Raw genomic sequence first — 27,029 nt, forward strand, 5'->3', positions numbered from 1 at the left:
ATCTTCCATGATGTGGTCCTCATCGCATATGGGTTGTAATTGTTTAATGATATCCTGTGTGGATTCTAGCATGTTCTTTGTGGTTTTTGTTTTTTCTTGAGGCATAATTTATACAGGATTCCTTTAAAAAAAGTTCCTTACCAATATGTAATGCAAAAGAAAGAGTATTTATTTTTAAGTTGTATTATTTTTCCTCCTTGACATTTTAAGGTTGTAAAAAGGAATATTTTGCATATGCTGGTGTTTTTTAGATAAGAGTGCATGATATGAAGTAAGAGAAATAAAAACATATAGTCAATGGTAACTAATGTAGTCCTCAGGAGAAGATCCAGGCTACCAATCATGTACAAGAGTTATAATCTGCAGTTTAGCTTGTTTGTTCTCAGGCTATAGATAATGGATAAAAGTGCCTGGTTTGCTGCCAGTACATGGTTTATTTGCCAAATATGCTGTTTCATACTTGTTCAACTTGATCCATATCACAGGTTCTTCCTATTAAGAGCCTGCTTTACATGCAGTTACTTTAAATCAGTTACCCACAAAAATATTTTATGGTACAGACTTTGCTCAACAGATTTGGCACATTTTTTCAGCCGCAGTCCCGAAATCTTTGTGTGAGCATGATTCACATTGAAGTCAGTAGGAGCTTTCAGTGCACAAGGAGAATATGTTTGGTTCTAACTGTGTGAAAATAGGGATATTCTGAATATATTATAAACTGATACCTCAACAGGGTTTCCCTATTTTATATCATAGTTGACCATTCCTGCCTTGTTACTATGTATTTGCCTTTAAAAGTTAAGGACCAACTTTTACTTCTCAATGTTCATACATTCTTGCCAGCAAAACTGTGGCTAAGAGCAAAAGTGCTGGTGGAGACTGGCTGCCCAGATTGTGCATTCCACAAAAAAATTAAGATGAACCAAGCCCCACTAGTTGTCTGTGAATTATGCCTTTGTTATACAATGGAGCACTCAGAAGAATGAGAGAATCATGTAAAATATGTATCATTAAAAAAAATCTAGACATATAAATTAGAGCTACCCCTGGCCAGCTGCCGTTTACATGTTCAGTACTGGTGGTTGCACCTTCAAAAGGCTAACCAATGCTGGGTGCACCTCCAAGAGTTTGGTTCAAATAAACATTTAGAAGTTAAGATGCTTATCCATAGGTTTTGAGGCTTCCTTTCTTCTTCCACAACACCCTCCAAATCCACCCCTTCTGCCCCAAAACTTTCTAATATGTAGCCATGAATATTGAAAGAATTGAGCAAAAGATGAGGTTGCTCTGTTGCTCATCATGTGTGGTATAGAAGATCTGCAGTAACTTGAGGGATACAGCACAGTACGTGTACATGTAGCCGTTTTAGTAATGCAGATTATTATGGCTCAACTCCCTGCTTGAATAAGAAAATATTGATTAATATTGTGATCTATTTATATTTTCAGATTGAAAATCTACAGGAGCAACTTAGGGACAAAGATAAACAGCTAAGCAATTTAAAAGATAGAGTGAAATCATTGCAGACGGATTCCAGTAACACGGACACAGCTCTAGCAACATTAGAAGAAGCTCTGTCAGAGAAGGTAATGTTTAGCATGTAACAGTGTTATATGGTGCTCTTTCAATGAGGGGGTGAAGAGTGTCCAGAAAAAAGATGCTTTTTTAAAGTGGTCTAGCACCAAAGAAAGAAATGAAAGAAAGTTTATGTAAAATTACAGAATTAACCCAAAAAATAATTTCCTCTGTATTTTTATTTGGAGTTTTATGCCTTTAACCTGCAAATGACTTCATCCCACATTAAGTGGTGGGTTGTTGGAGAAGGTGTGTTCCACCTTCAAGGATTAGAGAGCCAAGAAAGTTACCTGGTACAGAGCTGAGGTGTATGCAGCACCATGCCAGGTCAGTGTGGGGCTGGTCAGGTGACCAGAAGAGGGGCAGGGACTATTGGTACCCAAGTCTATGCAGTAAATAACCTGGTTTTGTTTTCACCTGGACCAGTCTGAGCAGCCTCCCATCCATGTAAGTAGTTAAAATACCAGGTTTCGTCATGATCTGCTGTGGGCATTAAGCTAGTTGCTCCTTTCTGGTAGGGTGGGGGTGGGGTCGGGCTGGGGTTGGGGTTGGGGGCTGGGAAGGAATTTTTCATTCACCACCAGATTGACCAAGGCCAGGAGGGGTTTTCACCTTCCCCACAGGAGTTTGGGGGCTTAGTGGGGGCAAAAAACATAACAGAGGTTAGGCTATGATGTTGCAGCTCATTATGTAAGCTTGGGGCAGATATCTAGTCCAGGTACTCTGTAGGGAATAGATGCAGTGATTAGATAAAATGGATCTGGAAAGTATTTAAAGGAGGTATTTTCATAGGAGTGAAAATGGGGGGGTCAGGGCTCCTACAACTGGTATGGCAGGGAGTCAACACCCCCTTCTTTATAGCCTCCATTAGCCCTCAGTTGGGGGGGGGGGGGTGAGATCCCAGCAGCTGATGGGCTGGGGACGAGGGTAGGAAGGGGGAGGGCTGACAGCAGTGCTCCGGGTAATATAAATGGTTATGGAATTACCTGCACTGTACAATTTTATCTGCTGAGTACTCTCTGACATTTGGGAATAAAGTTGTGGCTTAATTAAACTATGTTCATTGTTTCTGTCCCTCTTCTCGCTTGGCTGGACAATACCTAAATACCATTGACTTAGGTGGGACCAGAATTTCACCCATTAACTTTAAATACATGAGTAGTGCTATTGAACTCACATACTTGAACTCAGTGGGACTATTCTTGTGCTTAAAGTTCAGCACATGCTTTATTTTAAGTGGAACAACTGGTAAATGTTTAAATAAACTTGAATGAGTATGGAGCCGTCCCAGTGGCAAGTGGGACCTGCTCTTAGACACTAGTCTGAATACTGTGAAATGCTGCCCTCTGTTATGAGGGTTTTCTGGAGTCTACAGATGCAATTAAAACCTTGTGACTGGAGGTGGAATTAGTGTTATCTATTGTAAGTAAATATGTTTGGGCCTGTGTGCAAAGTTAAATCATGTTCTAGTGTCTAATGAGAATTTTCATCATATAATGAGGTAGTATTATTTAATCATCTGAATAAGTTGGCGAGTGTTTAAGGGAGACCACTGCAGGTATAAATGCAGCATGGTGGGTTTAATGTTATTCTATAGCACTGCTTTTCCAGGGTACAGGCTACTCTCATCCTGTAAATATGGAATTAGTAAATATCACCCCTATTTTACAGAAGGGGAAATCGAGTCTGTCAGATGTTTTCTGACTTGCCAAAATCACACAATAAATTAGCGTCAGTACCAGGGGCTCCAGCTTCAATATTCACGTCTAATCCAGTAGTCCAGATCAGTTATTCATCCTTTCTCCCTTGTTTTGTCATCTGTAAAATGGTTAATAATATTTAGCTAATGATATATGGCTGCATATAAATTTTCCTCATGTCTATTTTTGGATTTTGCTTATCTTAAATATCATTAAACCATTTTAGAAATTTTAACACTAAGGGTATGTCTACACTACCGCGGTAGTTCGACGGCTGGCAATCGAACTTCCGGGTTCGATTTATCGCGTCTGGTCTGGACGCGATAATTCGAACCAGGAAGTGCTCGCCGTCGACTGCGGTACTCCACCTCAGCGAGAGGAGTATCGCGGAGTCGACGGGGGAGCCTGCCTGCCGCGTGTGGACCGCGTCTGAACCGCGGTAAATTCGAACTAAGGTATGTCGACTTCAGCTACGTTATTCACGTAGCTGAAGTTGCGTACCTTAGATCGAATTGGGGTGTTAGTGTAGACCAGGCCTAATGCTCAAAGAATTTAAAGTGACTTGCCTGGGAGGCAATGTGGTGAAGTGGGTTAAATAGGGAACTGGGAATCAGAAGACTTAAGTGATTTTTCAAAAACTTTTGTATTTCTATAGAAATTTCTTTCTCCCATGTAAAATGGACCAGATTCTCAGCTGATGTAAATCAGTATGCCGTTTTACACCAGCTGAAGAACTGGTCCAACATGAATAATACAAAGTTCCAAAATCTATATCAGAAGCTCTAAAAGGTTTTGAATTATGGGCTTTGTCCTTTGTCTTTCAGTTTTATCTGTTTATTTTTGTAGCCTGTCAAGTTGGAAGACTGCAACACTGCAGTTCAAATTAGAGAAGTTCATCAGAATCATCATACGTGTGGAATGCTACAGCACCAATAATGTTTATGTCTCATGTTTGGAACTAACTGTCTTTGATTGGAAATCTTTTTGTACTGGGTGGAAAGTGAATTACTGGTATACCAGACATGAGAACAAAAAATCACTACAAGACCAGATCAGGGAGATAAGGTTAATGTGGTGTGAACAGTGCAAATAACAGGACGCTTGGTTCTGGGGAGTTGTACACAAAAAAGAAGAAGAATTGCCTTGGGGTGAAAACAGTACTCTGGTCTGTTTGATTTGGATACTGCAAATCATTGGTGCTAGCCCCTTTTGCCACAGTATCACAGTGGGAGCTCATGTTCAATTCATTATCTGTTGTAACTTTTTCAGAGTCCTGGCTTTTCCAGGTACAGGCTGCCCTAATCCTGTAAACATGGCTTAAAGGTACAGATAGGTGTCTAGTGCGATTTTCGAAAGCACCTAGCCGCCTAACTCCAATTGTCCTTGGATGTATTGAAATAAATGTTTAATTGTGCCCATCTTTCCAAGTGATCCTGATGGCTCTTTATTTAGTGACTTTGCCTTATCCCTATTTATCTTACCACAAAGCTTGGTGACATCTACAGTCTTTATAATCAGTTAGCCAGTTTTTAATCTATCTGATGCCTGCCATATGGATTTTTGCATAGTGCTAACTTTTAATCAGAATGTCAGGAAGTACTAAGTCAAGTGCTTGACAGAATTCTAAAAGTATTACATCAACAGTTACCTTTATCTACCAAACTTACAGTCTTGACAAAAAATGATTGTGAGTTAATCCAATAAAACCTGTTGTCCTGGGAGACACATTGATTGGCATTAATTAGATCATTAACCTTTTATTCTTTAAGTCTCATATCAGCCATTATGTTATTCTGTCTGGAACTGATGTCAAGCTAACTGGCCTATAATTATCTATGTTATTCTGCTTACCCTTTAAAATATTGCCACAATATTGGCTTTATTTCAGTTCTTTTGACCTTTCCCACTTTTCCAAGATTTATTAAAAATAAACATAAATGCTCCAAAAAGCTCCTTGCACAACTTTTAAACCTGTTGCCTGCAAATTATCCAGGCCAGTTGGGTTTTTGTTTTTTGTTTTTTTGTTTTTAATTTTAGTAGATTCTGGTTATCTTCCTTAGTTACTGTTGGAATAGAAAGTATTCGATCATCACTTAGTGATATGAATACATCATCCAGCTTCTTTTAAATACAGAACATAAGCGTTTGTTGAACATTTCTGCTTTTTCTGCATCATTATTGATAATTTTATGATCTCCAGCTATCACAGTTCCAGTTTAGTGTGCCACTTGCCAGACTGCTGTGAGAGGATCCAACTGCTGAATCCCTGGGTGTTTTAAGACCACAGCGTCTGAGTGGAGTCCAGGCATTGCTGCTGTCTTAGAGCCTCTGGGCAAACTCTTGGGGTTCAGATCTATCTCCCCTCCTGAGAGCTGCAACTATACAATCCCCTGCCCAGCCTCTAGAACTTGAACTAGTGTTGATCCCTCAAATTATCCCCATACCTTAAACTCCTCCTCTCCCAGAACTCCACCCAAAAGTGTGAGCCTTACAGTTTACCTCTTCAGTTCGCAAAGAGTGGCCCTACCAGGAGCACAAGTCTCCAGCCAGCATAGTTCTGAGGGTCATTGGGACAAACAAGACTCTCCATCACAACAAGGTAATGGTCCAAGGAGAGGACTGCAACCTGTATATGACTTTCATTGACCTGACAAAAGCATTTGATACAGTTGGGAAGGCTTTGGAAGATCATGGGAGAATTCAGTTGCCTGGAGAAATTCATCACAGTGGTTCGGCAATTCCATGATGGCATGCTCGCTCGTGTTGTGGATGACGATGAGTCATCTGAACCGTTCCCAGTCACCAATGGAGTCAAGCAGAGCTGTGTATTGGCACCAACCCTCTTCAGTATGATGTTCTCTGCCGTGCTTACAGATGCCTTTTGTGACTGTGACTCCAGGATTGGTATCAGATACTGGACTGCTGGCAAGCTCTTCAATTTGAAGAGACTGCCGGTGAAGATGAAGATACAGGAAGTGACTGTTTGCAATCTTCTGTTTGCTGATGACTGTTCCCTGAATTTCAAATCTGAGTCTGATATGCAGCGAAGTATGGACTATTTCTCTTCAGCTTGTGACAACTTTGGTCTCACAATTGACATCAAGAAGACAGAAGTGATATACCAGCCTGCACCAGGAAAGCCTCATGTAGGGCCTACTATCACAGTGAATGGCCAAACCCTGTATGCAGTGGACAAATTCACCTGCCTTGGCAGTACACTTTCATATGCAGTTCACATCATTGATTAAACCAATGCCAGACTGCCAAAGCAAATGTGGTCTTTGGCAGACTACATGCAAATGTGTGGGAGTGTAGAGGCATTAATCAACAAAGCTGAAGGTCTACAAAGCCATAGTGTTGCCAACTCTGATGTATGCCTATGAAACCTGGATGGTGTACAGACATCATGTGATGGAGCTGAATCACTTTCACATGGGCTGTCTAAGGAAACTAATGAGGATAAGATGGCAAGACAAGGTTCCAGATACTGAGGTTCTGATATAGGCAGGCATTCCAAGTATCCATACTCTGATGAAAATACAGATAAGATGGGCATGTCATGTCACCAGAATGTCAGATAAGTGACTGCCAAAGAAGATCTTTTATGGCAAGCTAAAGGAGGGAAATTGCTCTTAGGGAGGCCAGAAGAAATGTTTCAAGGTTGCCCTCAAGTTATCCTTGGGCATTTCAACATTGACTGAGAGTTTTTGGGAAGATCTTGCTCATGATAAATCTACCTGGTGAAGCCTCATCCATATTTGAGCTACAGTCTATGAACAGAGGAGAATTGCTGAGGCAGAGCAGAAGTGCCAGCAGTGTAAATCTCGCAACAGTAGCATGTGCATCATTAATGAAGTAAGCCATAGTGGCATCTCTTGTTCAGTGTGCCACAGACAATTCAAAGCTCAAATTGGCCTGATCAGCCTCACATGTTCACAGAAACCAGACCAATCAGTGATGTCATGGTCATCTTCAACTCAAAGGATGAACAACAGCCTCTTCAGTGGGTCATACGATAGGTGCAATGCGTAGCACACAGACACTTTGCATAAGACCCTAAATCACCATTGCTCTTCGCTAAGAGATTAAACACAGAGAGTAAAGATCATATAAAAACATCAAACCTGCTGAATGCAGTGCTCTTCCCTTTGACTCATGCTTTCCCTGGGGGACCATCTGAATTCAGGTAGGCAGGGTTCTCCCTTGCATCATCAGGCTCCTGCAGCAGTTTCTCTCTTCTTGAGTAGCTGAAGATGGTGAAGACCCTGAATAGATCAGCTTCTGCCCATTTTATAATGTTCCAGTGCCTCTGTTAGATGACTCCCAGATCAGCCTCATCAGGTGATCCCAAACTCCTATCATGTGGCTTCATTGTCAGGCAACCTCTCCCCTGACAAACCAGCTCTTTTGGATGGGAGCCAGCATATAGTCTCGGGTGTTTGTATTTGAATAGAGGACCACCTTGAGTTATCAATGCTTTCTTGTCAGCACTATGTCACTAAGCCTTGGAATTTCAGTCCAAAATGGAGACTAAGAGACAACAGAGAAGACAACTAGCTCCTACATTCCAAATGGACTTTGCAGTCTGGTAGACATACAGGGAATTCATAATTTCACACAGAATTAATACATTGTACAGACAACTCCCCCAAATCACCACACCATCTAATAAAGGACGTATATCATTTTTAGGTTTCCTGTTGTTTCTGCAACTATCTGTGAGACATCCCTCTCTGCACTATCCAATGCTACAGAAGGAAGTGCATGATCATGCTGCCTCTTGCTGTTCAGAACAGTTCTTACAGTTCTCAACATTTAGACAATCGCCATAAAAGTGAATTTGTCACTTCCCTAAAGTGACAAATTGTAGGTTCATTTTAAAAAAGTATTTGTAAACCTCCTCCGTCTTCCATGGCCCCCCCCAAAAGGCTCCCTCTTAAACACTTATGACTAACACAGGTAAGATCATCCCACACATTAAAAGAAAAATTATACACACAAGGAAAAGTTATGATTTTCCCAGCAGAAATTTAATCCCTGATCTACTGTTATGTAGTGCTAAAGGTTTCTATAAATTGTCACAGCTATGCAAACTATGGTCTTAATGAGCAGGAGTTAGCACTTGATCTCCACAAGATAAATTGCAGGTAGACTTTTTGAGCCCTGTCTATACTATGTAAAATATGGTTTATTCACTGAATGTGGTTTAACCTAGGTCTACTTAACACAGTTCAAAACTCCCATTGAAATAAATGGGAATTAGGTATCTAGGCACTTTTGAAAATCCCACTAGGAGTCTCTGCAAGTTTAGGCACCTAAATAGGCTATGTCACTTAGGGCCTGATTTTTAAAGGTAAGTCCTATTGAGACTTATGTTTCTAATTCACACACTTTTGAAAATTAGACCTGAAGTTTAGCTCACTAATTCACTACTATTATATGTGCTAAAACAGCTCTCAGAGCATTAATACTGAATGTGGAAACCATGTTTTGAAAATTCAGTCAGCAAAAGACTTAAGCATGTTGTTGAACTGAATTCAAAGTCAGTTTACTTTTGTTGGTGTGGACAAGGCTTTATTCAGAGATTCATAGATTTTAAGGCCAGAAGGGACCATTGTGGTCATCTAGTCTGACATCCTGCATAACACAGGTCATATGACTTAAGTCCAATAGGTGTAGTTGAACTAGATCATATCTTTTAGAAAAAGGTACACACTTGATTTGAAAACACCCCACAGAAGGCTTTTATCCAGCGAATATTAAAACATAAAAATTAGCAAATAACAACAAAAAATCCCACTTGATGCCCCACAATCAGATGGTTTAACTGTTTTTCTCCTCTAAAATGTTTTACCATAAAAAGGGGCCTAAAAACTGGCTTTTAGTTTTGTGTGTATGATTCTAGGCATGCTATCACTTGCATTAGATTTGCACATGCAAACTTTGTGTGCTTATTGTTTGAAAATTTTATAATTTATTTGCACCAATTGTAGTGCATTGAGAATTGCACATAAATAATTAGATTTTGAATTAGAAAACATCGCCACTAGTATTTTACCAAAAATCCTAGAAGTAGAATTTGCAAGAGTATGAGTGTTCCATTTTGGCTTTTCTTTTACGTTTAATGGCAAGGTGGCTTTGTCACTGTGTCCAACTAAATGAAAAACAGAGACTGATGGAATCCTAAAATCATTACGTACCTACCATAGAACAAACAATTTTACAGTATACCTGTAGCATGTATTCATTTAATCTAGAAAATATTTCCAGGATCCTAATATACATCTTTCAGTCTTTAGTACGTTTCCAAATGATTATCTTGATAAACCGAGGTAGATAGAAACTCTTTATAGATCCTTTTTGCTGGAGTATTCTGCCTTTTAAAGACTAGTAGAATTAAATTTGATGGGATGCATACACACAAAAGTAAAACTGTTGTGAACAATGCCAAGTTTTGCATATGGGAAACACAATCTTCATCATGAGCTATATAATCATTAGACTATGGTTTTCAAGTACTACTATATTGTACCAGTCTTTAAAATGTGCTTTTTAGGACAACACTCCTTTATCCAAAATACCAAATGTTTATAGCTTTTCTGGTGTTGAATATAATTAGGATTGATTCGGTTTCTGGTGTCAAATAACTTGCAATAATGTGCAAGATTCTAAGAAAGTAATTAGTTAGGATTGTGCAGGAATAATTAATTGATATATTTACAGTTTGTGGGCATTTTTTAATCATTCTCTAAACTGGAAGTTTCTTCTAGGCAATGAAAGCTCTTTAAAAAAGACTAAAGGTGCACTTCGTATTAAGCCAAAAATAATTTTATTCCTGCCCAGATAATTTTTTAAAAAAAAGAATAGGTAAAAACACTATCGACTTCCTTGATAACATTAAACTTTTAAAATATCTTAGTTTTAGGACTGGCCCAGCAGCTCAAGAGGTTGCTTTCATGAAGCAGATATTTATGAAGTTGGTCTTGCCATACAACTGCTGTAGCCCCACACAGTAGATAAGCAATTGAGTATGTCTGATAATAAAGCAGCATGCTGCTACAATTCAGTTCCTGCTTCTGTGATAAAGTGCAAGTAGATTAGACCTGTGAGGTACTAGATTAGTGCACAAGGAAAGCTTGCCAGTGCAAATAAGACTAAAACAAGAACACATTGTTGGGATTTCTTCAAGTTAGCTGTTAATCAAGTAAAACATGGTATATTAGGCCCTTTTAACACGTTTTTGACATCTAGCCCCCTGCAGCTGACAGTTAAATTAGCCTTCTTTTGTGATTGACTGAGAATAATTTTATACTATTTAACCATTAATAAAATGCCAGAGTGACTATTATGTATACATTTAATATAGTTTATTATATAGGGAATATTACTTTAAGTAACTAAATCTTCAAGGTGGCATTGGTATGAAAAACAAAACAAAAACACCCTAACGTAATTATGCATACAGCAATGTACATATTTTAACATTTCTTAATCTACATTCAATGCAGGAGGATAATCTTTGAATTTACAGTTTAAATATCATAGAATCTATGATTCCCCATAGCGGTCTGGGAATTTATTTATTATTAGGAGTGAGTCTGGGCTCTTAATAACGTACATTATCCATGTCTTGTGTAGCTCACAATATGTGACACATTAAAAAGTAAACTTAGAACAGTTCTGTCATACTGCTCAAAAGTGATGTTTCTATTTAAGGCCGTGCTCCTGCAGCTTCATCCACATGGGCGAACCTCTCTGCCTACGCAAAGTCCTATTGAAATGGCTAAAGGAAATTGTGAGACTCTGGATGAAATCCTGACCCCACTGAAATTAGTGGGAGTTTTGTTATTGACTGTATGAAGCCAGGATTTCACTCTCTTTTGAATATGGTGTACAGAGCTGGGCAGCCTACCACTGTAAAAATTATAATGTCTTGGAAAGGGTTTTGCTAGTTGGCCTTTGACAATTTCTTTTTGCTGTATGCAAGATGGAACACATCTAAGTACATACAGGAATGTCATCACTATGTAGCCTGTTTATGTTAGAAAGAGAACTATGTAATTGTTCAACATTGTCTTCAGCCAAAGATTCTCATAGTAGTGTTAACTCTATAATATAGATGTATGTTTATCCAAGGGAATAAAGGTGATTTTCTCTGACAAGCAAATGCAGGACGTAAAATGAGAGTAGGACTCTGAATTTCAGGCTCTTTTAAAAAAATGCTCTTCAGAAGTGCAGTAGCAAATATCTGTTCTATATCAATATTCTTATTACAAGAACATCAAACTTAGTGCTGATTATTTACCTATGTCAAAATCTTGGGTTCCAGCTGCTAACCTCCTGCAGCCAGGTCTGGATCTCCAGCCTTGCTCAGCCTGCTTTCCGGCCTGGAGTCCCAGCAGGCCACACTGGGCTCTGCTCCTGGCCTTGGATCAGTCCTCTGCAGCCTCCCCGCTGTGGCCCACTGTCCCAAGCCTGGGACAGTGAGGGTTGCACACCAGGCAAGAGGGGGTGCAGCTCAGCACCCCCATCTTAAAATTGCTTATCTCAGACAACACTGCGTTTGACCTTGTGCCTGCCTTCTATCGCCATTTTTTTCCCACTGAGAGTTGAAGGGAACATTTGACAAAATGGCAGCTCCTAAGAAAGCGAAGCTAGATGTCCGATCATTTCAGCCTGCTTGGACAGACGCATTTGGATTTATTGAAAAGAAGGACCATGCTATTTGTGCTGTCTGTTATGAAAGTGTTGTTTGTCGCACATCAAGTATTCGACAACATTTTGAAATGAAGCACGAGAAAACCTTTCTTGATGAAGCAGACAAGACTGAATCAATCAAAAAGGCAATAGCAGCCTATGAGAAGCAAAGCAGTGTTTTTAAAAGCTTAAGTGTAAGTAAAAATCAAGCTACAGAAGGAAGTTACAAGATTGCACAGTGCATTGCAAAAAACGGAAAGCCGTTTACAGGTGGGGAATATATAAAAGAAGTTTTTCTCAGCAGTTCGGAGATTTTGTTCAATGATTTGCCAAATAAAGATACAATCATATCTAGAATAAAAGAACTGCCTATCTCTGCCAGAACAGTTGAGAGATGCATAAGTGAAATGGCAGAAAACATTAAGGAAAAGCAGACGACTGCATTGAAAGACACAGCAGTGTTTAGTGTTGCAGTTGATGAGAGTGTGGATATAAATGACGTTCCACGTTTGGCAATTGTTACAAGATATTGTGCTTCCTATGAAATGCAAGAGGAACTTTGTTGCCTAAAACCCCTGCATGGCACAACAAAGGGGGAAGATATACTGGAAAGTTTTGTAAACCATTTTGAAGAATGAGGAGTTGACATCAGAAAAATATTTTGTGTGACAACAGATGGTGCTCCTGCCATGGTCGGAAAACAGAAGGGATTTGTAAAGTTACTTGAAGATCAAATTGGCCATTCGACAGTTAAATTTCACTGTATCATCTATCAAGAAAACCTGTGTGCAAAAATTTCCAATTCAGAGCTTAATAATGTGATGAATACAGTGGTGCGAATTGTGAATTTCCTTGTTGCTCGATCTGCTTTGACTCACAGACAATTTGAAGCACTGCTAGAAGAGATGGACAGTGCTTATAATGACATCCCACTTCACAGGAGCATTTGGTGGCTAAGTTGTGGCAAGGTTTTGGTGCGCTTTGTAAACTGTTTTGAGGCAATCAAGGCCTTTTTGTCGGAAAAAGAACAAAACTATCCTGAACTGGATGATGACACATGGCTGTGTAAGCTCATGTTTCTAACTGATGTCGCTGCTCACCTAAACGAACTCAACCTCTGTGTCCAGGGTGCAGGGCAAACAGTTCTGGATCTTTATGAAGCCTGGAAAGCATTTGTTGTGAAACTAGCAGTTTTTTCCAGGGATATTCAAATTTCTACTTTCCGCTATTTCCAACACATAAAAGAGCTATCGACACATTGCACTGTCAGTGTTGATGAGATTGGAAAGTACATGCAAGGACTGGAATCAGAATTTTCTGACAGATTTCAAGATTTCCAGCGATTTGGCCCAATGCTTTCTTTTCTAATTAAACGTGAAAAGTTCAACGAAAGCGACTTGGATTTGTCTGTATTTCAGTGGATGGGTGTCGAAGTTTTTTCAAAATGCAACTCATTCAGTTAAAAATCTCAGAATTGTGGACATCAAAGTTTGTGGATTGCAGAGCGCACTTGAAGCTACCGAGAGAGATCCTGGGGCCTCTATTCTGACCTGCTGGACGTCCCTGCCAGTGAAATTTAACTGTTTGAAGAAAATTGCGTTTGCAATGCTTTCAGCATTTGGATCTACATACCTGTGTGAACAGGTATATTCACACATGATATCTGTCCTCTGTCCCTCTCGGAGCCAGTTAACAACTGATCACTCAGAAGCCTGTGTGCAGCTTAAAGTATCCAAATACGTGCCAGACATTGGAAAACTCAGCAAGGAAAAGCAAGGGCGAGGACCACACTAAACTGATGAGATCTGCATTTTAATTTAATTTTAAATAAAGCTTCTGAAACATTTTGAAAATCTTGTTTACTTTATATATAACAGTAGTTTGGTTATATATTATAGATGTAGCGCCCCTCTCCACCTGGTTACCTCCTTTAATGGCAATCCGCTTACAGGTTTTGATGGACAGGTCTGGGTTCTTTTGGATCCCGCCACCCACTCAGCAGGGTAAATCTTTTTTTTTTCTATGAAATTATTTGGTGGTGCCTCCACCCCCCTCGCTCCTTCCTGGCAGGGTCACCAGGGCAGCTTGGGCGGAAAATTCTAACTACAGAGTAATCCCCACTTACTTGCCAGATAGTGGGAGACTTCCAAGAAATAACATAACATATAAAAATATATTCAACACAATAATTATATTAAACAGGCAACAAATACAGCATAACAGGGTGAAACACTATTTTTAGGGTCACCTGTGCCCACACTGAAAATACCCATGACTTGATGTAACAAGTGTAAAATTAGTGTCCTGTTGGTACGCGCACTTTGCTGGGGCCCTTGATGACCTATAAAATTCTCTGCAGTGGTTTAGCAGTGTGGCTGACTGGGTTCAGTACAGTCCAAAGGACCCACAAGTGGGAGGAGGTGGTGAATCCCTCCACAGGTATAATAAGCAGGAGGTTATAAAATTCTCAAACCCTCACTCCCTGGCTTGAGGACACGGTTCAGGGAGTAGGGGGTCCCCAAAACAAATCCCCTGACTAACTAACTAAAAGACGGTGCACTCATGAACTCCATGAATGGATCTTCTGGTTTGAAGATGACGCTGGACTCTTCAGTCACTGCAGAGGGGCGGCTGTCTGCTGTCAGGGATCCTCCTCAAGCAGGAATCAGGCTGCGTTGGTCCCAAGATTTCCCCTCACCACAAAGGGGTGCAGGGCTCAAGGTGTAGGTTATACAACTACCCTAACAGCCAAACTGTAGCCTCCTAGCCCAGCCTCCAGTCACACACTCAGCAGGCAGCTTCCCTGGACTAGCAGAGCTGACCATGTGGTGACTAGTCTCACCTAGGGAGCTGGAGGTGAAATTTCTCAGCAAATGCTACCAATTGGGACTCATCCGTGGGGAAAGAAAACCCAGGTGAGGGATCGGCTGTCAGGTCCCTAGAGGCCAGTTCTCAGTGGGAACCCTGCGTGTAGGCCTGGGACTCACCAGCTCCCCACACAACCAGTCCTGCCCTCGCCCTGGCTGGCTCCAGCCTCTCCAAAATGGCTTCTCCCCTCTCCTGAACTCCCTGGGAGGGGCATCTCACTCCCTATCGGTTGCCGGGCAGACTCTGAGTTTGCCTTGGCTCCTCCTCCCCGAGCTGCCAGCAGACAGAGCTCCAGGAATCTATGTAATCTCCTTGGGGGTTACATAGATTTATAGAGAGACCTTCTAAAAAGTGTTACAATGTATTACCGGCATGCGAAGCCTTAAATTAGAGTGTATAAATGAAGACTCAGCACACCACTTCTGAAATGTTGCCAACCCCTGCTATACACAGTGACTCCACAATCTCTCTCTTGAGTGGTAACAGCTAATTCAGACCCCCATTATTTTGGGTATATATAGTTGGGACTGTGTTTTCCAATATGCATTACTTTGCATTTATCAACTTTGAATTTCATCTGCTGTTTTGTTGCCCAGTCACCCAGTTTAGTGAGATCCCTTTCTAACTCTTCATGGTCTGCTTTGGACTTAACTATCTTGAGTAATTTTGTATCATCTGAAAATGTTGCCACCTCACTGTTTACCCATTTTTCCAGATCATTTATGAATATGTTCAACAGCACTTGTTCCAATACAGATCTCTGAGGGATGTTGCTCTTTACCTCTCTCCATTCTGAAAAGTGCCCATTTTTCCTACCTTTGTTTTCCTGTCTTTTAACCAGTTACTGATCCATAAGAGAACCTTCCCTCTCATCCCATGACTGCTTACTTTGCTTAAGTGCCTTTGGTGAAGGACCTTATCAAAGGCTTTCTGAAAGTCCAAGTACACTATATTCATCGGATTACCCTTGTCCGTAGGTTTGTTGACCCCCTCAAAGAATTCTAATAGATTGGTGAGGCATGATTTCCTTTACAAAAGCCGTGTTGTCTCTTCCCCCAACAAATTGTATTCATCTATGTATCTGATAATTCTGTTCTTTACTATAGTTTCAACCAGTTTGCCTGGCACTGAAGTTAGGCTTACTGTCCTGTTATTGCCAACATCATGTCTGGAGCTCCTTTTTAAAAAAAATTGGCATCACATTAGCTCTCCTCCATTTGTCTGGTTAGTAGTTCCGCCATTTCACATTTGAGTTCCTTCAGATCTCTTGGGTGAATACCATCTGGTCCTGGTGACTTGTTGCTGTTTAATTTATCAGTTTGTTCCCAAACATCCTCTATTGACACCTAAATCTTTTGTTAACACCAAGGGGTTTTGTGCTTACGTAAGGTTGGAGCCATGGAAACTGAAAAGACAGGCAAGAGTTGGAAAAGCCCTCCCTGTCTGCTGGAAACACTACTCATGCTCCACTTGTCCCATCATTGAGTTCCAACACCTTCTCTCATGCTGGGAAGCAAACAGGCAGACAGTACACAATGGCCACTGAAGACAGTCGTGGGGAAGGAACACATGGCAGATATGTGGGTAAAGTGAGGAAAAGCAACTAATGGCTGAGGTACAGAATGCAAGGCTGTGGGGAATGCAAGGCTCTGCCTCTTTGGAGAAAGGGGGCTTTTTTGATGTTTCATTGAGTGGGCTAAGGAAGGGGAATGTCTTCATTGGAGGAAGGAGAGTAAAGAGGAAGAGGGAGAGGAGGAAGGAAGGGCTGCTGCAAGGGTGGGAGCTGGACTTGTTAGGCTCACACTCTGCACTTTATTTTCATCCTTTGTGTCTTAAAGGTTGAGGTTATTCCTTTTACAGATTTCTGTTGTACCTGCGGGGGATGGGAAGGGAACAGTTTTGAAGGGCCTCTAAGCCTCTGAGAAGGATTATACTGAATGTCTAGAGAGGACAGTTAAATAACTAGATATTCTTAATAATACATTTCAGTATAAGTTCTGTGAATGAATGAATGCTTTCCCCCCCTTACACGGTAGCTAAGCTTTTTACAAATAAAATAAGCTGATGAGAAGCCACTAAGGTGGTGCTGTCTTTGTTTCAATATTTCATTGACATTTTGAGATGTAATAAAAAATTCAACTGAGAATAAATCATATTAAAGCTAGCAAAAATAAAACATTACATGTATTGCAGTACAACAAGCTATGCATAGAGCAAATTAACATGAGAGAAAGAGAATGTATGTTATTCTGACAATATTAGACTTCCACTAACCATGGTCATATGCTGGTATGCAGCAGTATTTTAAGAGTGCTGCTTTTATAATATAGATTTCATGCATAAGTATAAAAAGAACTTAAAAAGAAACAATCAACAGCACTAAAATGGCACACCAAAGGAATCAGAGGGGGAAAAGATGGATTATGCCATGTCATCCATTTTCCTGCCAGTGTAGTAGTATTTCATACTACGACACTGTTTTGTCTAGTCCAGGTTTAACTTTCCTGAGTGATATGGCTTCCATCACATTCCTTGGGAGACTTATTCCATAGTTTCCATAAATTTCTCTGTCAGGTTTTTCCTGACATTCTGCTTAAATTATCCTATTTTTAATTTAATTTCATCTCACACTAAATATTTTCTCCTATTGATTTGTTTACACATTTCAAATATTTGTAGATGGCGATGTTCCCCAATTTAGTCATTGTTTAGCTAAACTATACACTATATACTTGTGTTTTTACATATTTTTAAATCAATTCTTTAGCCCATGAATCATGTTAATCTGCAGTGACTACCTTCTAATTTGTCAGTGTTTCTGTTGATGAGCCCAGAACTGAATAAACGTTCTAGAGGTAATCCCTTCAAAGCCATGAAGAAAAACTATCATTTTCCTTCTCCTGCTTAGATCCAAATTCAATACACCATTAAAGAATATGATCAACTTTAAGCATATGTGTAATCGTTGCTATTAGGATAGAAAATGTTCTTCTTTTGGGTTTTGCAATCAAAATGAAGGTACCTTTTTCTCTGTCTCATTCAATGTTTTCCAAAATGTCATACCTGTGAATATAGCATTATCGATAACTGACAGATTGTTGCTTGCATTCTAAATTATCACACAATTGTTAACTAAACTTTAGAACTTTCATGAAACTCTATTGCAACCTGCATAGAACTTGCTGGGAAGCTAGACTGTAATAAGAAAATTCAAACTGAGTATAGTAGAAAACGTGGCTTTGTCATTTTGAACATTCATTCATAATTTATGGATTAACAACAAAGCAGGTGCATTGTCCAAATATGTAGTGTTCTCTAAATATTTTTAAACGTCTATGTATTTTACATTAATATCAAATTTTGTTGAACTTTGTCTAGGATGGTACCATAATTCAGCATTTAGGGCTGATCCAATGCCCACTGAAGCCAGTGGAAATATTTCTATTGTCTTCAGTAAGTGTTGGATGGAGCGTCCTCTTATTTCCCTTATCTCGAGAATTAAGGTGATATATGTGCTTCCAAAGATCAATTTCCACAGTGCAACTTAATGCAAAGAGAGCTTTTTTTTTTCTGAATTGCTGTACCAAGCTTTACATTTTTATTACTCTTTCTTATTGTTAGGAGAGAATAATAGAGCGCTTGAAGGAGCAGAGGGAACGGGATGACCGAGAAAGACTGGAAGAAATAGAATCCTTTAAAAAGGAAAACAAAGACTTGAAGGAGAAAGTTAATGCTTTACAAGCTGAACTAACAGAGAAGGAGGTCAGCCGTTGCAGTAAAATTTAAAATCTTTATTGTTCTGATCTTCCTAACAAGTTTCACTGATATAAACAAGTTAATTACAGACACTGTCAAATTGCTTAAGCCAGCAGTTCTCAAACTGTAGGTCGGGACCCCAAAGTGGGTCATGACCCTGTTTTAATGGGGTCGCCAGGGCTGGTATTAGTCTTGCTGGGGGTTGGGGCTGAAGCCGAAGTCAGAGTCCCACTGCTCAGGGCTGAAGCTGAAGCCCAAGCGCTTCAGGCCTGGGTGGCGGGGCTCAGGTGTCAGCCGTCCCACCCAGAGCTGAAGCCCTCAAGCTTCGGTTTCGGGCCTGCTCCAGGGCAGTGGGGCTTGGGCTTTGGCCCACCCTCCTGGGGCAGTGGGGCTCAGGCTTCGGTCCCCCTTCCTGGGATCGTGTAGTAATTTTTGTTGTCAGATAAGGGTTGCGGTGGTTGAGAAACCTGGTTTAAGCTATTGGTTTTCAACTGTTTTTAGAAACTAACTCCTAAAGCAGTATATTTTTGAACATTCCCCACTGTCAAACTCTTGATTACTTTCCATGAAATATTTCTTTCCCTTTATTTCTTCTTTGTGTATATTCCTTTCCTTTCCTTTACACATGTTTGACAAGGCTTTAGTATTCCACTGCTGGTCCTATTTTCAGTTTTTATTTGAACTAATGGGCTTAGCAGGAGCAAGACCTTCTGAGAGTAAGGTCCACAAGTATTTGATTCAGCCAGACTGATTATTGATAAGGGGTTTTACTTGGTGACTCCCTGATCTGGTTGATTCTTTACTAAAGTTTTGTTGTGCCATTGCATACCACTGCTCTGTGCTCACATCATTAGATTCTTATGAACTATGTGATAAGATTAAATCCTATTCATGTCATGCTGCAAGATACTTCTTTTTGGTTTTTCTTCTCTTGCATACTTCTCCTGTAGGGTCTGAGTACCCTTTAAAGTAAAGCTATTGGGTGAGAATTTATAAATAATTAAAGTTGTGATGAATTAATGGGAAATATTTTTTTCTATTCAAGTCTGTCTTTGGTGGGGTTTTTTTTAAATCTACCACCAGCATGATGATGAGGAGGATATTTTTAATAAAAGCCTGCTGCCATTTTTGCAGGGGCTAAAAGAAATGATGGTGAGAATTCCATGGGTTGTGGCTCATTTGCAGGATGATCTGTATTTATCTTACTTAATCAATTCCCTGCTACTGGGGGAGGGCGGGGGTCTCAGGTCTTGGTGAATCCCAGTTCCTCCGATTCTGTGCCTGTCTCCTGAGAGCTGTAATACTTCGGTCTAATTTCAGTGTTTGAGTTTACTGTGTGGGTGCTGGGCAGGGGTTAGTGGCCTGTGATATACAGGAGGTCAGAATAGATGATCCAGTGGTCCCTTCTGGGGCTTAACCTCTATGATTCTAATTTATTTTAAAGCTTCTATAGGCTATTAAAAGTAAAATAGACAAAATTAACAATAGAAGTTGATAATAGTATTTTAAGTACAAATGAATATGTAGAATACTGATGTGTACAGCTACCTCCACCCTTCTATCATAGGATAACTGGCAAAAGTAAAATCTGATAGTAAACTAAATATAAAGGAGAACACTGATCAGTGTAAAATATAGAATCGACTATTTTCTAATTCTCAAGGATTACATTTAAAATACAAATGAATCATCCATTTCCCCAAGGAAATTACCCTCTATCTTTTCAGCAGAGGGAACATGGTATATTCAAGAACAAGTAATCTTTTCATAGACATTCAACTTTTTGTTAACCTTCTAAAAATTACCTAATAATATTTTAGTATGCTGTAAATACCCATCCCCATGTCTGCACACATGTACAAAGTTTTTGACTGAAAATATAGCCGGTACGATAATTTACAATCTTAGTGGCTAGGATCAATGCAATTTCTAACACCATCTCTTTCTTCTTTTTTTGGATAATTTTTCAGTCTAATTTAATTGACCTCAAAGAACATGCATCATCATTGGCATCAACAGGGCTGAAAAGAGACTCCAAATTAAAGTCTTTAGAAATAGCCATAGAACAAAAGAAAGAAGAATGTAGTAAGTTGGAAGCACAGCTGAAAAAGGTAAGTGCCTTCTAAGAAAATTCTTATTGTGAAATGGACTAAACTCTTCACTTTTTTAGTATATAACTGGCAATGAAGCAAGAGGTCCATTTTAAAATCTGGCAGTCTTCTGCTGTCTGCTGATCCTAGCATCAAACAATGTTGACTTTTTCTTAAGAAGCATGTATAAAAGCTGTCTGTGAGCCTGAAAAATTGTCTTAAGTTTCCTGTCTAAGGGGTATTTGGAAAAACTGGTGAAAATACTGGGGGAAGGGGGGAAGTTATAGAAACCAGCCATTACTATATCTACAAATCTAAATTACTCTTTCTAGTCAAAAATGTCTAGGTTTTATACTGAAATTCTCCTTAATTTTATGTATTTATTTAATTAATTAAAATTTTAGGTAGTTAAAAAAAATAGTGTTGAATATATCACAGTTGGCATTATTTATATCCACCAAGAAGCAGAAGCAAACATTTAAAGAAAAATGTTTTAGAAGTACAATACTTATCCAATAATTTTATGTAGATTACTTCATTACAATACTAACTGATCTCCAAATTTTGTTGACACATTTTTTTTCATGTGTTTCTTTGACTTTTTGCTTTGTCATTTGGTAGTGTCTGCACTCATTGTTTGAACACCAAACTCATGATATACTCAGTGGGTTTAAGCATCATATTTTCCTTCCGCAACTGTTAAATAAGCCAGTGAGAAGTGTAGATAAAACTTTAAACCCCCAGAATACTTTGGACATAGATTTATATGCTTATGTGCTCTAGAAGAGGTTAATTATTTTAGCTTGAATATTGACATTTTTAGGTCCAGATTATGATACCCTTCCTCATGTTGAATAGTTAGCCTCATTGATTTCAGTTGGACGACCTGTGGAGTAAGGTATTACTCAAGGGTGAGCAAGGGTTTCAAAATTTGAATCTTATATTTTTACCTATCTTTTTGATTTTATTACGTACTTCTAGAGTAGGTATATGTGCTGTAATGTATACTTTAGAAGAGCACACTCAAAATATTATGATCTAATATAAATTTTACATGTATAAAACACACTATATATACAGTTGTTGGGGTGACCGTATAACGGTCACCAAATGAAATTAATTGACAGGAAGTTTAAAACAAACAAAAGGAAGTATTTCTTCACAGAATGCACAGTCTACCTGTGGAATTCTTTGCCAGAGGATGTTGTGAAGGCCAAGACCATAACAGGGTTCAAAAAAGAACTAGATAAATTCCTGGAGGATAGGTCCATCAATAGCTATTAGCTAGAATGGGCAGGAATGGTGTCTCTAGTCTATGTCTGCCAGAAGCTGGGAATGGGTAATGGGATGGATCACTTGATGATTACCTGTTTTGTTCATTCCTCTGAAACACCTGGCATTGGCCACTGTTGGAGGACAGGATACTGAGCTCGATGGACATTTGGTCTGACCCATTACGGCCTTTCTTATTTGGATGAGAGGAGGGCATCGTTTCAAATAAACTTGCATGCAAAGAGCTTTTAACAAAATCTTAACCTATCAAATATTTACAAGAAATTATCAATGCCATTTGCACCAGAATTAAAATACCTAAATAATGCATGTAGGCATAGGTCACTTTTATTTTATTAAAAGAAATATAAATATTATTTACTGAAGGTGTGAAGAATCTTTATTTGTATTATAGTTCAGATCAGGTGATGAGCATGGTAAGACACTTATAATTTAAATATTATTACCTCTATGGTTAACTTTTACATTTAATTTTGTTGCTTTTAGCGGTATTCGTTCAAATGAATTCACATGTTCAAAATATTTTTCCAGTGGCCTTATTTTTGGGAAATTTTTTGTAATAAATAGTTCTTTAGAATGCTAAAGCACCTGTCATCTTAAAAAAAATGGAAATCTGCTTGAAATAGTTGAAATTCTAAGTGAACATCTATGAATGTATATATCAACACATCATTTAGTAATGGAAAAATAAGCAGTTATAAAAGTCTGTAAGTGTCTGGGCCTCCTTTTAAATAAAAAGGAAGTATGTTCCTTATGAATAAAATACAAAGGGTTACCAAATGAAAGTTGAAAACATAATAGTTTGATTATACCATAAATACAACATGAATTCCCAATGGGAACTGGCCCAAGATTTGTAGGAGGCTTGGTATTTCCACAATAATATGCAGATTCAACATTGTTGGATGTGTTTAGGAGAATAGAAACACTGGCTGTTAATGACAATGGACTGCAAACAGTAATTTTTAATTTACATTTACTTTAGTAAAAGCTTTAATTTCAGCTAAACCTAAAAATATCCTGTGATAAAAGTAACTTGCTCTCCAGAAATTGAAATCTACCTTCAGTCACTGATTTTATCCCTTAACAAACTAACTGAAACAGAAATCAGTTTTGGGAGGATTTTAGAATTTTGTTGAATGGAGATGGGAGGGAGCATATACATTTCTTCATTCTTATACACAGTATACAAATCTGCATGTCCCATATGGATGCTCACTGTATCAATGAACACTCAACACTGCAGAGGTGAGAGATGTGTCACTTCACTGGACATAATTTGAAAAGTAACTCCAAATATGTATCCATTCTTTTTAAAAAATATTAACTTGCATATCATTTATCTTTCTTAAAAAATAAATAAATCAGAGTGGCGGTACTGTTAGTTAACTTGCCCAGCATTAACTATGATTCTTTAGTTGTATCTATTTTTATTCCTAAATATCGATTTAATCCAGCACATATTTGCAACAGTGAATAGTTCTGAGAAGTCATAGTCCTAAGCACTATGCCCAGAAGAAGTGTTTATGGGATACAAGGCCTAACCAAACTTGTGATGAGGAACAGTTTTGCCTTGGAATTTTCTTCCTCTTCTTTTTCAATTATTTTTTAAATTCCTCCTTTTTTGATATATATATATATATATATATATATATATATATATATATATATTTGTTTCTCCAAGACATTTTCCCCAGGCTTGACTATAACTATTTCTCAGTATTACATACTTGACACTGTGCAATACCTGCATTTCTGGGGGAGAAAATATGCAGACTCTCAAAGAATATATTCAAAAGTAGAACAAAAATCCTTAGGCAGACTCTTGAAATATTTGATTACAACAAACTGAACTGTAGCCCCATTATTAATTGAAATAGCATATGCATTTAAAAACCAATAAATAGGAGAGCATTCAAAAAGAATAATTGCTCCTGTGTTCATACTGTATTTTACTGTACACCAAAATTGTTTAAAACCATGAGCATGCTTGTTAAGCCTTTTGTTACGAGGATTATGATTTGGAATTGATGGGAACAAAATTAGTGGGGAGCTCCCAACACTTTTGTGCCAAAACTCTACAGGCATTTTTTTACATATTTTCCTTTGCTAATTATGATGGAACAGCAGGAATTACCTCATAGGTAGTTAATTATTTTTTATGTTGCTTTCCTGAATCTTATTATCCATTTTAGAATTTCCTCCTTTTGTTGTTTATCATGGATTTTATATTTCCATGCTTACTGACATACTTGCTGTTGCTAAACTACTGTTTGCCAAGCTGTACTGTTCAAAAGTCATATTGGATCGAAAATTCAGGCTTGTGTTAATACAAAAGAAAAACCATAAATTTAATGATAAAGTTTAATTAATCTTTTATTATTACTGTCTTTGAAACTTTTGTGATAAATTGCAGCCTTGGCTAAAAGCGCTTCTAGTGATTCATTGCTTGAGACTAGCACTTAATGTATCATCAAAAGTGGACACCTTTCTTTATTTCATGGGTTATTTAACTTGAGAGAGGGAAAGTAACACAAACCTTAAATTTTTTACTCCAGCTATTCTTTTTTAGAAGCCAAAGTCAACATTTATGTTTCCCCAGTGCCTCTCGCTTTCACCGAGGAATGTTTAGAAACTTAAATTTCTACTTTTTTATGACAAGTTCTTCTGTGCAAATGCACTGGATTTGTTGAGCTAATGCTGTTTTCCTGGATCTTTCCTTCTTTTCCTGTCTATGCTTCACTCCTTCCCAACTTTGCAATGTAGCAAGCTGAACAGTTGTTCAATCAGATGTACAATCCAGTAAGTCCTTTCTGAAAGTGCCCGCTGTAACATATGAAAGCATGAGGATCCATTGACCTGACACTGTGTTGTGTTCTTCCTCTATGGAGCTTTGCAAAACATTTTTTTGATGATCACCTGTTTTAGTTATGTCAAAATAAATGAGCTTTGTGGACTTTAAGGCCATTTTTTTGAATATGATATGTATTAACTGGGAATTGGATTAATATAACATCCTCCGAAGTTCAAATGTCATTGCCTTCAGGTCTTCAACTTCTCTATTATATTTTTTTTAAAAGCATGCAAAAGATAGTTTTTTGTTTTGTTTTATTTTATTTTATTTTAACGCTATGCTCATGGAATACTTTACTGGATCCTTCAAATTCAGAATAATATATGGTGATGTATTTATGATATCTCACCTGATAATATCAGTAATAATACCTAGTAAATGTCTGTTCAGCATATTTTTGTAAAGTTGCAGTATGATCACATTAGTTCAGAAGGCAAAAGATCAGTTTTTCAGTAGAAGAATGTGCATGTTCAGTATTTATACATTTAAAAAACATATTTTGACCAAGAAAAGGCTGAAAATATAGAATGATAAAAACAATGGCAATGTTGTCCTATTAGTTTAAACAAGAAAATGTAATAATGCTTTTGTTTGTTTGGGATTATTCTTTGATGCCTTCTTTAATATAGTTTCTTAAGCAATTTCCTTTTGTCTATATTGTATTCATTTTTCAATTTGAGGAAGAACAAAAACACATTCTTATCTGTAGAAGATTTTCCGGCTGGTACAAACTAACACTAAAAATATGCTGTGAGCATCACAGGGCAGAAATAATGATGTAACTGGATTGTGATAACATAGCAATTTATGACCTACAGATTACATAGTAATTCCAATCAGAAGGTGTGAAAGAACTTGATTTTATAGGGTTCTATAAAAATATGGTATTAAACACTTGGGTGACACTGGTCCCACTGAAGTCAATGGGGGTTATATCATTAACTTCAGTGGGCCAGGATTTCATCCAGTGGGTCTGTTGTTCTGTTGTTGATGCTGAGTATTTCCACTGATGTAGTGGAAATTTCATGTGTATTAATGGGAGCAGGGTCGGCTCCAGGCACCAGCTTACCAAGCAGGTGCTTGGGGCGGCCACTTCGGAGCGGGGCGGCACGTCCAGCTGTTCGGCGGCAATTCGGCGGACTGTCCCTCACTCCTGCTCAGAGCGAAGGACCTCCCACCGAATTGCTGCCACAGATCGCGATCGCAGCTTTTTTTGTTTTGGTTTCTTTTTTGTTTGGCTGCTTGGGGCGGCCAAAACCCTGGAGCTGGCCATGAATGGGAGAATAGATCCCATAGAATCTACCATATTTACTTCTTGAAAATCATGTAATTACATTTGGAAATCAGTCATGATTTGTTCATAGAGAACATAAAACCTAATTATATACCCACTTTCTCATGCAACATACTGTGGTGATCAAATAGTTTGCACTCTTGTACACTTTGCACTCCTTATATTAGTTTGGGTCATCGACATGATGGTTTCATAGGTAGACGACATACTTTCATGCATATCATCTGCACTCTTATAGTGCACACCTTTTGTATATTGCTGACTCCTTGGTTACCTTTTCTCTTGCTCGATGTAGACCATTCCCTTAATTATTTCAATTTTAATCCCACTGCTACAGTGATTGCTATTTGTTGACCATTAACCTTTTTGCATATAGTATCCAAAATCTTATCAATTTTTACTTTTTGCATGCTTCTTTTTTACAAGTACCATCTCTCAGTGGTTCAAAACCACTGAATGGAAAATCTTTTATATTAAATTCATGTAGCAGGTAGTTACATCTTATCCTCAATGCATATTTTCTTTAGTTATTTTTCCCTTTGTGTTTATTTTTGACAATGTGAGAATAATATGTTTTTCAGACTGATCTAAAGACTTGTTCTTTAGACTACATGATTGCCATGAACAGAAATTGAGCCAAATTTGTGTTTCCAAATATGAAATAAATGACTTTATATAAGGTGGATGGAAAATACAGTCCTGTTGATCTCCAATCTTCATTTTAAAACTTTCTGGCATTTAACAATCAATTTTTAAGTAAGCCTTAGTTCCTTCATACTGCCTGTTCTTTTTCCAGTAGAATGATAAATCTTTGTTAGTCCATAGAGTACTATCAACTCTGGGGCACTCACTCTTATCACTGAAGCTACATTTTAAAAATGCACAAAACAAACAGATGAATC

At 38.4% G+C, this 27,029-nt stretch overlaps 1 protein-coding gene across 1 annotated transcript in view; it reads left to right on the forward strand.

Moving 5' to 3' along the window:
• The window catches only part of ERC2 (ELKS/RAB6-interacting/CAST family member 2), a 633,577-nt gene that overhangs the window by 341,350 nt on the left and 265,198 nt on the right, over window positions 1-27,029 (forward strand). The window contains exons 9-12 of the mRNA XM_026650452.1: window positions 1,449-1,586; window positions 18,462-18,602; window positions 20,567-20,707; window positions 24,746-24,781. Coding sequence (XP_026506237.1) covers window positions 1,449-1,586; window positions 18,462-18,602; window positions 20,567-20,707; window positions 24,746-24,781 — 456 coding nt within the window. The remainder of the gene's footprint in view (window positions 1-1,448; window positions 1,587-18,461; window positions 18,603-20,566; window positions 20,708-24,745; window positions 24,782-27,029) is intronic.

The sequence above is a fragment of the Terrapene carolina genome, unplaced genomic scaffold (assembly GCF_002925995.2).
Source record: "Terrapene carolina triunguis isolate 2854851 unplaced genomic scaffold, T_m_triunguis-2.0 Scaffold89, whole genome shotgun sequence".
In the NCBI taxonomy this organism is placed as follows: Eukaryota; Metazoa; Chordata; order Testudines; family Emydidae; genus Terrapene; species Terrapene triunguis.